This window comes from Amphiura filiformis, chromosome 2 (genome assembly GCF_039555335.1).
Source record: "Amphiura filiformis chromosome 2, Afil_fr2py, whole genome shotgun sequence".
Classification (NCBI taxonomy): Eukaryota; Metazoa; Echinodermata; class Ophiuroidea; order Amphilepidida; family Amphiuridae; genus Amphiura; species Amphiura filiformis.
Window position 1 is genome coordinate 77,500,995 of NC_092629.1, and position 15,133 is coordinate 77,516,127.

At 34.7% G+C, this 15,133-nt stretch overlaps 1 protein-coding gene across 1 annotated transcript in view; it reads left to right on the top strand.

Annotated features, from left to right (window-relative positions):
* Positions 1–286: 286 nt before the first annotated feature.
* LOC140143486 (scavenger receptor cysteine-rich domain-containing protein DMBT1-like) overlaps positions 287–15,133 on the top strand; it is a 98,618-nt gene continuing 83,771 nt past the window's right edge. The window contains exons 1-2 of the mRNA XM_072165321.1: positions 287–323; positions 1,927–2,040. Of these exons, the coding sequence (XP_072021422.1) occupies positions 287–323; positions 1,927–2,040 (151 nt within the window). The remainder of the gene's footprint in view (positions 324–1,926; positions 2,041–15,133) is intronic.

Here is a 15,133-nt window from a genome sequence, read left to right on the forward strand (position 1 = left end):
TTTTTATTTTAAATGTCCTACCCCCCCCTGAGAATCTAATGGTGCGTCCCTAGGGGTGGTCGCTCTCCCTAAATATGGTGTTAAGAAAGAGACCAAATACTATCTTGCTAATTAATTATAGAAACGTTGAGAATTGTTAGGATTCTGAGCAAACATCGTCCTTGACGTACGTATGGGCCAATTTAAGGGGTAGGCCTAAATTTATTCATCAGCTGTATGGATACTTTTACTAGGCGTCTTTATACCAGGCCATATCACACGCTACGGTGAGATCATCCTGTGGGATATGGGTGGCAGGTACAAGCTAATAAATGTTCTTCAAGGTGAACGGCTCTTTTCGCCAGCCCATCGGGCTGGTACCTGTTTCTGGGATGGTGTTTGTATGCTCAAGAGATTATTTTTATTGGTATTGGAATGACTTTTGTTTAAAACTTTTTGTGGTTGAATTTTTTTTAAATATTTTAATTCGATTTGTAAGGAAAAGTAAGTATGTTTTGCCGTTTCAACGAACGAAAACGAGTGAGTATTACCAAAGTTATGTTTGAACTAATTATGACTTTAAAAGTTCTAGGTATAGGCCTAAATGTAACAATAATAGTTAATATATAGCATCATATGGTTAGCAGAAGAAAATCTGACATCACCTATGATGTCATATCAGTGTCCTTAACCGGGGTCCTTACTCCTTGACCACTGAACAGCGTGATATCATGTTGATAACAGATCTATAGAATCAAAATCTTCATCATATCCCCGGATCATATCACAGATTCTCAACAATCTGTGATCATATGGACCACATTGATGTGAAAGTAGTTATCTATCATATCCTGTGTCGTTTTATGGATAAAAATGACTCAAAATGTTATTGATGAAATGGTTGCTATCATAAACATCAGTTTTGTCTTTTCAACGGAAAAATCCGATGCAAAATAAAGTTTTTAGGGCCTAGCTATAATATGGGCATAATTTATGCATGTAGGCCTATAGTATTGAACAATGTACCCCATTTGACATGCACTTATAGATAAATAAATTGTCTTACTTTATTAATTTAATAACTTCTTTATTATAAATAAAATGACACATAACTATTTGATTCATAAAATTACATTCAACAAAATGATTGAAGAGAAAACACACAAGGCACTAGGCAGACTGTTATAGAATGGAGTATGTGTAAGATGCCATGTCCATAGCTTCGCAGGAGTTTCCGACTAGCAATCAACATGATCAGCACATTCAGAAAAACACAGTTTAAGAGTGAAGATTGTAGTGAGTAACCAGTCCTTTATAAATGTGCTGGCCACTATCTATTATAATATAGTAGGCTTAAACTATATATTGCGAATTAATTAAGTTATTTTAAAATAAAATGTACATGTAAGTTAACTCAAACCGGCAGTGTATATATCGAAAGCAGTGAAATCGGACATTCCTAAGCGAAGATATTGAGTTCGTAAGTTCTGGTATTACAAAATTGGAAATTGAGATATCGTGGGTAAAAATCTGAAAAGACAAAAAAACAAAAACAACAACAACAACAAAACAAAAAAACAGACCAGAACAATTTGGAGTAATGAATTAAAAGAGTTGACATGAGATTAGGAATTACTGTTTTCTGCTGTTTCAGTGAGCATGTTCTCATCGTTGATGGTTTGGTGGACTGTCATGTAGATGTAAGCGTGATCCTAAAAATGCCTTTCACATTGACCAAAACTAATTACAAGACCTCTTCTACATTGAGGCTGGCTTTCCCTTTTAAAGGAATTTTTATCTGATATGTTCCTTAAGCAGGTTCCTTACCCATTTGTTACGCCATCCATTTTTTCTTATTGCGTACAGCTTTAATACAGCAGGAGCAGTGCTATTTTCTGATATTTTATTTTAGCTTGTTTATAACTTAATTCCTGATACTTTTTTTAGATCTTGCTCTAGGAAAGGTTGCAATTCAAAGTTCTACTGCTACTGGGAGTCCAGCTTCAAGAGCTGTTGATGGTATCACTAAAACTATTGACTTTAACAGCTGTTCACATACAGGTGAGGAATCATTCAAGGTCTAGAAATCATGCTCATTTGGTACGTTGGGGAGTGATTTTTATTTTTTAAGCTGTAAATTGGCATCAAAAATGTTTTTATTTATTTTTTTATTAATTAATTAATTAATTAATTAATTAATTTGTATTATTATTGTTATTATTTATGTGCTACTTTTAACGATTGTCTTGCATTGAATACTAATTTGATGTTGACCCACCTAACAATTTTTCGTTGATGTTATAACGTTGTCTAAAAGTTATATAGAGTCGTACAACCGTAATACATGGTGTAACAATAAAAGTTATACAATTGCATTTTGGCTTCTCAGGAAAAAACTGAAAGAGTTATGGCACAAATGTTACATGCAATACAGTCAGTAATATCTTGCCTAAAAGAAGACGTTTAGTTGGTATCTTTTACTAGCTTGGGTTCAAAAGTTATATCCGATTAATTAAATCGTCCAGAAAACGTGTTGGGCCACTTTTGCCATGTTTGCGAATATCAAGTTTGAACCGCGTATAATTATGCTAAATCATGCATTAAACATCAAAGAACTGACACAAAAGAATTATAAGTGGTGTTTCTTCATATTGACATGAACTTAATAGTAATATGATATTTGTTTAAAATCTATAAATAAAGTAATTTCTCATATCTCTGAGATATCATTGGTAAAACTGAGAACAGTTTTTGCAAGTACAAGTACAAAACAAGTTCAGTTGGGTTTCTAGCTGTTCTGGGTCGACCACTCTTGCCAGCATCAGTCTGTTGGTACTCTTGACAAATTCTACATACTTCTGATAGTTATACGTAATTGTATACCTTGATGGAAGAGGTAAGTTTGGAAATTGAGCTATATACAATCTGTTGGTTTCTGCATGACTCCATGTGCTACCGAAGTGTCACAACCATAAAAATACATGTACGCTCTTCCAACGTGAATTGGGGTTGAAGTAGTTGAGCTGCAGCCACCTAGTAAATGAGGTTGTTATGTCAGTGCTTAGTTGTGACTTTCAAAAACTCAAAGAGATATTCTATTATGTAATAATTTCTACAACTTCGAATACCCCATTGTTTAAACACAGATCCTAGAAGAGCACCCACCATTTGGTCTATGGTTCAACTCTATTCAGTCACTTGTCATACTCAGACAAAAGTGGCCCAGGCGGTTTTAAGACTAGTTTACATAATTGGCCATATCTTCAGCTTATCTGGTGGCTAAAGAAATTATCTTGATAGACATATAAATATCAACCAAAAAATAAGCGGCATACTTGTGTCATTCTATTTTCCAAATTGTACAACTTTTTTTGTTACACCCTGTATATGGACGTTGTAAGTACGTAAATCTGTGAACTCGTATTCGTGTTGTGACAACGTTATTCCCGAGCTTTAATTTAACGTTGTTTCGACGTCAAGTTGTGAACGTCGAAACAACGTCACTATGACGTTATATCAACGTCCGAAAATCACCACACGAGTACGAGTTCACAAATTAACGTAATTACGACGTCCGTAGATTACGTTGTATCGGGGTCAGACCATGACATTTATACGGTGTTGTAATAACGTGCTTTATACGTCGAAACAACGTCATAACATATTAAAATCCAGCAACAATGATACTCAATCCCAAAAAGGGAGAGCGTATAAAATTTCAAAGTTTAGAACTTCAGGAATAGAGTCGTTACATTGAGTTTCACGCCTAAAGGCGATCGTCAGACGACACGGTGGGAGAAATATTGGCTGGACAACAATCTCCTTCGAATGGGAGAATTTACATTCCACGGTGTCAAAATCTAAACTATTTTGCAAGACCAACGTAAATGCCACTTAAAGATGGGTGACCCGATCGACAGCCTCACCCCCCCCACCCTTTCCTATCAAAATAAAGATTTTGGCACCGTAAACAAGCTCATATTTTTCTCATAATCCCTGTGAAATTTTAGGCCTAAAATATATTCCGTTTAGATGTTATGAACGAACAAGTGATAGCCTCATCCCCATTTGTGGTATGCCACACATACCGTTCTATTGGCCGTTGTAAAACACATTTTTACTTCTAATATCAAAACTGCTAGTCCAATTTACCTCAAAACTTGGGAATTGGATTATTTTGGTACAGGACTCAATGTGAGGTACGAAACAGAATAGAATAAAAATATATTAAAAAATAAAACTCACCTATCTTTAACGAGGGTCTTGCATTCAACATAAATGAAAACAAAACTAGAATGCACTTTGATACATTTTTTATTAATTAAAACATAATTACTCAATTCTAGCACATGTCATAAACTTAACATTGTGAGTTTTCAAACTGCATCAACTTCCAAATTTCGCCAAACATATCACTTATGATCATGCTGCACTCAGCTCTGCCTACGAACTATTTCATGTTTAATTCTAAGATGCATCATTCTGTTTCCTGTTTAGATAATCAACAAGTTGCTAACATTCATTCATCTTTATTTCATTCAAATATAAAATATAACAGCACAACAATTAAACACATACATTGAATTAAGAGGTTCTCGGAAGGCCGGATGGCCTGTATTAAGAACCCCCTGTCCTAACAAAAAAAAATTCAAAAATAACAACAACAACAACAAAATATACCGCAAAATGTCAATACGTACCCCCCTCATTTACCCTAACAAAAACCAAAAAAGCCTGTTTTGTGATCAAGAATATGCAAGAGATTACAGAGATAAATTCAATACTACATTAACTATATTACAGAAAATACGATACACAATTAAATTACTTTAAGCCGTACAAGGAAATTAGATAAAATACTAAATGTAATTAAGAATAATATTATCTTTCACTTTGGTTTTGAAATGCTTGATCGTCTTTATAGTCTTTATATGTTTCTCAAGTGAATTCCACTTAATTGGGCCCGCTGTTTTTAAGGTTTTATGAGCGAAATTCGTTTTAGATTTAGGAACCTGGTAATCTTCATTATTTCTCGTGTGGTACTTGTGCAGATTACTCTGCCTTACAAAATACTTTTGAAATGCTTCTGGAAGTTGATTGGTAAAATGTTTATACATAAAAGTACTTAATTCAAGATCATAGGTATCGTAGACATTAGGTACTTTATAGTTCTGAAAGAGAGGAGCTTAATGACTTAGGTAATGACTATTTGATACAATTCGAAGTGCCCTCTTGCTTGATCTTAGTAGGTTTGTCTAGGTGTGTCAAAAAGTGACACTTCAAACTTACGTGACGGTGTTTAGCAGTTAAACAGTAGTAACGTGTTAAGATTCTTTTCGGCTGTTTAGTAAATAGACATGTTCAGGTTATCAGTTGATTATGATTTTGACGCTAATGTAATCACGTAACATAAAATAATCAGTCCGATTGCACTTTCGCATTTTCTGCCAATCATACGATAGAAAGCGGTACGTTGCCATGTGATCAGACATACACGGATCCGTTTGGCTATAAGAGAGATTGCGATTCCCACATAAACCGTGATCGCACGCCCGTCTTAATATTAAAAATAACTCTCCTGTGCTGCACGAGGTTGCTTATATGTTAGGACTTGGGGTCTGTTACCGTCAAGCAAAATTTTAAATATGTGGACAAACTCAAAAAAAATAGAAATTCCTTGATTCTTTTAGCATGGAAAGGGTTTAGGGGGGGAAATTTTAAAAATTACATTTAAAAAGTTGTATTTGACCTGTTGGCATGGTAACGGATAAATCAAATTTTAGTCGAAATTGACCAAATAATAAAAAAATTTTCAGATAGGGGCATGCTTTGGTAGTCCTTGCAAATGAAGAAAGAGCTTGTCACTCTTTTATAAGATCCCTTAATTTTAAGTAGAAAAACACATTGTTGGGCAAAAATCGTAAGTGCCATTTTACGCCAACATTGAAGGGGTGTAAATGTAAAGAAGAGATTGATATTTTGTAAGTGTATGGTGTCATAGCTAGAGTGAACCCTTGTTGACAGATATATTGTTTAAAAAAATTGGGGTCTCAACTTCTAAAGTTTTAAAAGTACCAAGTTTTTGAAAAAATATGTATTTTTAAGGGGGATTTATGGCACAAAAGGTCATATTTCGATTAAAAGTATTGTATTTAGGGCTCATATTGAAATTCCCTTACACAGGATGGTGTGCGCCATCCTGCAGCTTTCCTGTGCTAGCCTTCGTTTGTCAATATTCTGTAAAATACAGACAGCTGATCCAGTACTGAAAGAGTATTTCAGCTAGTATTGTGCCCCAAACGAAATCATTTAAAACACAGCTGGATTTACAATGTATTTACTTCTTGTATTGCATTTATTATCAAAGGGGACTATGAGTACCTTATATTTGTTCTAAACCACATATTGATTGTTAACTTAACCATGAATTTATTTTATCTTCATGGTTTCATATTGTTCTCGTAAAATGGCTTCTCTTCCTCTTTTCCCTCAGACCAAATCCAACCTTATTTGCTTTTTTTTAAAACCAAATTCCACTTTAATTTAGTTTCTCTCCTGCACCATGCACCTGCACCATGCACCATGCACCATGGTCCCGTTCGCACCATGCCCGATTTGTCAACTTTCATGTCAGAGCACAAATTCACTCCGTCTAAATTTAGTAGCGTACTCAATTCACACTCCCAAACTTCAGATAATTCATGTAACATTGACCTAAACCTTTGCTGCAAATGCAAATATTACGATACTAATTCAATCATTGATGAAAATGCCCTCCGCCAAAATAAATTTTCTTTATTCCACCACAACACCAGAAGTATTAATAAAAAAGGCTAGTACTATTGTGGATTACATTTCGATTCTAAATCATGATTTTGACATTATAGGTTTTACAGAAACCTGGTTCAATTCAACCGATGAATCCAATTTAATTGACCTTGACAACTATGACAGAATAGACTGTATACGCCCTGATAGATCTGGTGGAGGTGCGTCCTTATTCATCCACTCTAAACATAATTTCATTCAAAGACCTGACCTTAAAATAAAAGCCACTGACTGCGACTCTGTTTTCATCGAAATCCCTGATAAAAATATAATCGTTGGCGTCATTTATAAACCAGAATATGTCGATTACCATCAGTTCATTTCTGACCTAGAATCAGCCCTGAATACCATCTCTAAAGAAAGGAAAAATGTTTTGTCTTAGGCGACTTCAATATCGATCTCCTAAAATTTGACCATAACCATCAAGTCAATACATTCGTTAATCTGATGTACGCCTATTCATTTTTCCCCTGTATTGATCGACCCACCCGAGTCTACACAACCAAGACCGGTACTACAATCTCGCTAATTGACAATATTTTTACAAATGATACTGATAACCAAATAACATCTGGCAACTTGGTTACAGACCTCTCAGATCATTTCCCAAATTTTATTTCTGTTAAAGGCTCTCGTTTTGATAACATTTCTCAACCTATAACTAAACAAACAAGGCAATTCAAACCAAATAATATTAAAGGTTTCAAAAACTCCCTGTCTATTGTCAATTGGGATTTTATACTCCACGACGATAATCCTGAAAACTCATACACGAAATTCATTAATAAATCCACTGGCCTATTAGATATCCACTGCCCTATAAGAACAACTAAAATGTCAAAACGTAAATCACCACGTAAGCCCTGGATCACTACAGGCCTTGTTAAATCAATTTGAACTAAAGATAAACTATATAAAAAGTACATCTCTAAACCTACATCAGAAAATAAACTTAAATATACTAAATATAGAAATATATTAAATAATTTACTACGTACAGCCAAAAAATCCCATATTACCGCCCAAATTGAATCAAATAAATTTAACATGAAAGAAACTTGGAAAACATTGAATAATCTTCTAGGTAGAAAGAGATTGATATCATGGGCAGGGTGTATCACTGATGCATATAATCCATCCGTTGTATTGCCGAGCTTTCCTGAGGCGCGCGCTTAGCGAGGGGAATACTGCCTTCTTTCTGTGTGAAAACGCGGTAGTGTATTTCAATATGAGCCCTTAAAGAACCATAATGAAATAAATATTGAATATCGTCGGACGCATCACATACTGGTCTATCTCGAAAAACACTTATTTCGAGAAAAACGCAATTGAAAATCTTCGTATTAAGTTTACTTTTCTATTATTTACTAAGACTATGGATTTTCATGAAAGTGGTTTTAAATTAAATCATATACTTATAAGAATTATTTAAGTGGAATCTTGAATTATATTTACGTATGCAATATTGCTTAAAACTACACTAAAGTTGTAGTTCTGTATGTGAAATAGTTAATTTCCCTATAACGTATTTAAAGTGCATCACATACTGGTCTATCTTGTGGGCTATCTCAAGTTCGCGATCGGTGACGTGACTTTAGACGCATCACATACTGGTCTATCTCGAAGCTTATCGAGATAGACCAGTATTTAATGCACTTTAAATACGATATCGGGAAATTAACTATTTCACATACAGAACTACAACTTATGTGTAGTTTTAAGCAATATTGCATACGTAAATATAATTAAAGATTCCACTTAAATAAATCTGTTAAGGATATGCTTTAATTTAAAACCACATTCATGAAAATCCATAATCTAATTAAATTATAGAAAGGTAAACTTAATACGCAGATTTTCAATTGAGATTTTCTTGAAATGCGTGTTTTTCGAGATAGATCAGTATGTGAAAAAACGTATTTTTTAAAAACCATAGATAGTTTAAATTTAATATTTTATAAAAAATTAAAAAGGAAAAATTGAGGTCTGTAATTTGTTGAATTAGAAGAGCTTCGTAAAAAAGAACTATATACCAATTTTCTCAGAAAAGTCAAAAATTCAAGATAGACCAGTATGTGATGCACCCGACGATATATTTCTAAAGATTAAGTGACTTCTTAAATATGAGTCTCCGTTTAAAATGATGTAAACAAGCTATATTTATACATACAGGCCTTTTAATCATGTTAAGCAGATTAGACAGATCGCAGTGCTATTCAAATACAGATAGAGGGCAGCGCTTGGAATACGGGTTGCTTTTAGCATCAGACAGCTAGCTACCCGTTACAAACAACAGGGCACACACCACTAAATAATCGTCCCATTGAAATACACGGGAAAATACAAGAAAGTAAGTTCGTTTTTCTACCCCATGTAACAACATTTTTAATATTTTGATCAAACCAATGTCTTTAATAAAGATTAAACTTTTATTTAAATTTAATTTTTTTGGGACAAGTTAAGACAAACTTGAGAGATACGAACTCCTGAACAGCGCCATCCCGAATTTCAGCCGACACGCTCGCCTCATTACCAGTTCCGGCCATGATATTGTTCCGAGGGCCTATTACCCATGCACATTCGATTCAGACAATTTTCTGAACAGATATGTAATGTTGAGCTCCTATTCTATCTTTTTTGTCGAAACAACCAAGAGTCACTCAAATTTGGTTCCCTCGGGACGCCGATATATTTCGCATAGGTGCTATTTTTTACCGGAACTAAGAAGGGTTACACCAAATGTGGAAGGATTTAGTGTAGTGCACCCTTATAAGAAAACATATTTTTGATATTCTTTATTTTTGGAATCAGTGGTCAACATCCTAAAAAAGTGTAATTGCTTTTTATCGCTAGTCACTCCAAAGTTATAAAACAGGGCTCCAAACAAGCTCGGACTGAGTGAAAATATGATACTTTTCGCAATTTTCAGCATTCAAGGGCCAGAGCAACATTTTGACCATGTTAAACTGTATTTATAATCCCATTAACATCAGGAAAGTGACTTTGTTTACAAAAATCACAAATTTAACATGACCGAAAAGCGACATGTGATCATTTCCCCCCCCCCCCCTCTTAGATCATGCATAATATAAGGACGTGTAGGCATATGCCTTAAGTTTGGGGGGGTGTTATAGGTAGATAGAACGGTAATTTGACACTCTAAAATGTTAAATTTCCAAGTTGCGTGTATTATTTTTGCAAGATCTAAAATTAAGAAACCCCATCATTAGAATTAATTGATAAATTTCTCTCTTGGGAATTGAACATTTGGTCATTAGATAAAAATGCCGTTATTTTGTCATCATTAGGCCATAATATAGTATGCTTTGACTTTAAATGTCTATTGAGACCCAATTAAAGGTTCAGTGATTATTTTCAAAACGGTTATAATTGAGTTTTGATCTTATAATTACATTTTGCATCAAAATAATTCCAAAGATGTTTCATTTTTTCAGCACCGAAATAACCAAAAGTGACCACTTCTATGATATTGGGGCCAAAATAGCTCAATTTCAAGCACGGTCTTAAATTGTCAATTCGACGGAACTTGCGTTTTGAAACTAATTTCTCGTGCGTTTAAGAATGAAATCGCGTATTTGTAGACAAAAATAGAAAAACAGACTTTTTTTCTTTGCAAAGACATCAGTTTCAGTCAAAAATCTCAACTTTTTGGCACTTAAAATCAGGTATTAATCATGTCCATAGCATTTAAAAATGAGTCTTCGAAGAAAAAATATTTTTGATATTCTTTATTTTTGGAATCAGTGGTCAACATCCTAACAAAGTGTAATTGCTTTTTATCGCTAGTCACTCCAAAGTTATAAAACAGGGCTCCAAACAAGCTCGGACTGAGTGAAAATATGATACTTTTCGCAATTTTCAGCATTCAAGGGACAGAGCAACATTTTGACCATGTTAAACTGTATTTATAATCCCATTAACATCAGGAAAGTGACTTTGTTTACAAAAATGTATGTACAATCACAAATTTAACATGACCGAAAAGCGACATGTGATCATTTCACCCCCCCCCCCCCCTCTTAGATCATGCATAATATAAGGACGTGTAGGCATATGTCTTAAGTTTGGGGGGGGGGGGGTATGGGTAGATAGAACGGTAATTTGACACTCTAAAATGTTAAATTTCCAAGTTGCGTGTGTTATTTTTGCCAGATCTAAAATTAAGAAACCCCATCCTTAGAATTAATTGATAAATTTCTCTCTTGAGAATTGAACATTTGGTCATGAGATAAAAATGCCGTTATTTTGTCATCATTAGGCCATAATATAGTATGCTTTGACTTTAAATGTCTATTGAGACCCAATTAAAGGTTCAGTGATTATTTTCAAAACGGTTATAATTGAGTTTTGATCTTATAATTACATTTTGCATCAAAATAATTCCAAAGATGTTTCATTTTTTCAGCACCGAGATAACCAAAAGTGACCACTTCTATGATATTGGGGCCAAAATAGCTCAATTTCAAGCACGGTCTTAAATTGTCAATTCGATGGGAACTTGCGTTTTGAAGCTAATTTCTCGTGCGTTTAAGAATGAAATCGCGTATTTGTAGACGGAAATAGAAAAACAGACTTTTTTTCTTTGCAAAGACATCAGTTTCAGTCAAAAATCTCAACTTTTTGGCACTTAAAATCAGGTATTAATCATGTCCATAGCATTTAAAAATGAGTCTTCGAAGAAAAAATATTTGTGATATTCTTTATTTTTGGAATCAGTGGTCAACATCCTAAAAAAGTGTAATTGCTTTTTATCGCTAGTCACTCCAAAGTTATAAAACAGGGCTCCAAACAAGCTCGGACTGAGTGAAAATATGATACTTTTCGCAATTTTCAGCATTCAAGGGCCAGAGCAACATTTTGACCATGTTAAACTATATTTATAATCCCATTAACATCAGGAAAGTGACTTTGTTTACAAAAATTTATGTACAATCACAAATTTAACATGACCGAAAAGCGACATGTGATCATTTCACCCCCCCCCCCACTCTTAGATCATGCATAATATAAGGACGTGTAGGCATATGCCTTAAGTTGGGGGGGGGGGGGTGTTATGGGTAGATAGAACGGTAATTTGACACTCTAAAATGTTAAATTTCCAAGTTGCGTGTATTATTTTTGCAAGATCTAAAATTAAGAAACCCCACATCGGGTGCATCACATACTGGTCTATCTTGAATTTTTGACTTTTTTGAGAAAATTGGTATATAGTTCTTTTTTACGGAGCTCTTCAAATACAACAAATTACAGACCTCAATTTTTCCTAGATAATTAGTTATAAAATGTTTAATTTAAACTATCTATGATTTTTTCAAAATACGTATTTTTACATACTGATCTATCTCGAAAAAAACACGCATTTCTAGAAAATCGCAATTGAAAATCTTCGTATTAAGTTTACCTTTCTATAATTTAATTAGACTACGGATATTCATGAAAGTGGTTTTAAATTAAAGTATACACTTAGCAGATTTATTTAAGTGGAATCTTTAATTATATTTACGTATGTAATATTGCTTAAAACTACACTTAAGTTGTAGTTCTGTATGTGAAATCGTTAATTTCCCGATATCGTATTGAAAGTGCATTACATACTGGTCTATCTCGAGATAGACCAGTATGTGATGCGTCTAAAGTCACATCATTGTTCGCGAAATCGAGATAGCCCTTAAGATAGACCAGTATGAAACGAATTTTAAATACGATATCGGGAAATTAACTATTTCACATACAGAACTACAACTTTAGTGTAGTTTTAAGCAATACTGCATACATAAATATAATTCAAAATTCCACTTAAATAAATTTGTTAAGTATATGCTTTAATTTAAAACCACTTTCATTAAAATCCATAGTATAATTAAATTATAGAAAGGTTAACTTAATACGAAGATTTTCAATTGCGATTTTCTCGAAATGTGTGTTTTTCGAGATAGACCAGTATGTGATGCGTCCGACGGAATTAATTGATAAATTTCTCTCTTGGGAATTGAACATTTGGTCATGAGATAACAATGCCGTTATTTTGTCATCATTAGGCCATAATATAGTATGCTTTGACTTTAAATGTCTATTGAGACCCAATTAAAGGTTCAGTGATTATTTTCAAAACGGTTATAATTGAGTTTTGATCTTATAATTACATTTTGCATCAAAATAATTCCAAAGATGTTTCATTTTTTCAGCACCGAGATAACCAAAAGTGACCACTTCTATGATATTGGGGCCAAAATAGCTCAATTTCAGGCACGGTCTTAAATTGTCAATTCGACGGGAACTTGCGTTTTGAAGCTAATTTCTCGTGCGTTTAAGAATGAAATCGCGTATTTGTAGACGGAAATAGAAAAACATACTTTTTGTCTTTGCAAAGACATCAGTTTCAGTCAAAAATCTCAACTTTTTGGCACTTAAAATCAGGTATTAATCATGTCCATAGCATGTAAAAATGAGTCTTCGAAGGGCACACACCACTAAATAATCGTCCCATTGAAATACACGGGAAAATACAAGAAAGTATAAGTTTGTTTTTCTACCCCATGTAACAACATTTTTAATATTTTGATCAAACCAATGTCTTAAATAAAGATTAAACTTTTATTTGAATTTAATTTTTTGGGACAAGTTAAGACAAACTTGAGACAAACTTGAGAGATACGAACTCCTGAACAGCGCCATCCCGAATTTCAGCCGACACGCTCGCCTCATTACCAGTTCCGGCCATGATATTGTTCCGAGGGCCTATTACCCATGCACATTCGATTCAGAAAATTTTCTGAACAGATATGTAATGTTGAGCTCCTATTCTATCTTTTTATCAAAACAACCAAGAGTCACTCAAATTTGGTTCCCTTGGTTCGCCGATATATTTCGCATAGGTGCTATTTTTTACCGGAACTATGAAGGGTTATACCAAATGCGGAAGGATTTAGTGTAGTGCACCCAACAGAGTTACCAACTCTACGAGAACACCAATCAGAGTCTGTGCAATAATGATAAGCCCTGTAGCAAGGGTAAATATGGGGGAGGCAAGCGAAAAAAGGGGGGAGCGATTTTTGCCAGGTCATATACCATGGTTCCCAGCCGTCGCAGAGGAGCTCATAGGGTATTGACAATATACCAGTAAACGACTCATCTGATTTGCCCGGGTTTTTGTAAGTTTGCCACTCCAAGCTAGGTGGTAGCAATGGACATTGGAGCACATTTACTGGGCAGACTATACTATATACACGCTCTAATAAGGGCTTAGAAAAACAGTGCAGAAATGTTCAAATATGCAAAATTCCTTGCTCGCTACGCTTGCATTATACATGTACATCTAGACCATTATTATAAGGTTTGCAAATTGGGAACTCAAACATTTGGCATGTGTGTGTGGGGGGGGCAACGATTAGTTGGCAGGCCGATAGGGGCAGGCAGTTCTTTTTGGCATGCCGTTTTAAGCCTAGCCTCTCAACATCAGGAAGGACTAAAGTTTCATCTCCAGCAGATCGGATCTTCTGGGAATTCAACATCAGAAAATGTTAACCAAGAAACACTTGAAAATCATCAACATCATGTACTATGTGCTGCTTTTAATATCAGGCAGCTAGCTACCCGGTACAAGCAACAGTGTTCACCAATTTCAATACAAGAAAGTATAAGTTTGTTTTTCTACCCCATGTAACAAAATTTTTAATATTTTGATCAAACCAATGTCTTAAATAAAGATTAAACTTTTATTTGAATTTAATTTTTTGGGACAAGTTAAGACAAACTTGAGACAAACTTGAGAGATACGAACTCCTGAACAGCGCCATCCCGAATTTCAGCCGACACGCTCGCCTCATTACCAGTTCCGGCCATGATATTGTTCCGAGGGCCTATTACCCATGCACATTCGATTCAGAAAATTTTCTGAACAGATATGTAATGTTGAGCTCCTATTCTATCTTTTTATCAAAACAACCAAGAGTCACTCAAATTTGGTTCCCTCGGGACGCCGATATATTTCGCATAGGTGCTATTTTTTACCGGAACTATGAAGGGTTATACCAAATGCGGAAGGATTTAGTGTAGTGCACCCAACAGAGTTACCAACTCTACGAGAACACCAATCAGAGTCTGTGCAATAATGATAAGCCCTGTAGCAAGGGTAAATATGGGGAGGCAAGCGAAAAAAGGGGGGAGCGATTTTTGCCAGGTCATATACCATGGTTCCCAGCCGTCGCAGAGGAGCTCATAGGGTATTGACAATATACCAGTAAACGACTCATCTGATTTGCCCGGGTTTTGTAAGTTTGCCACTCCAAGCTAGGTGGTAGCAATG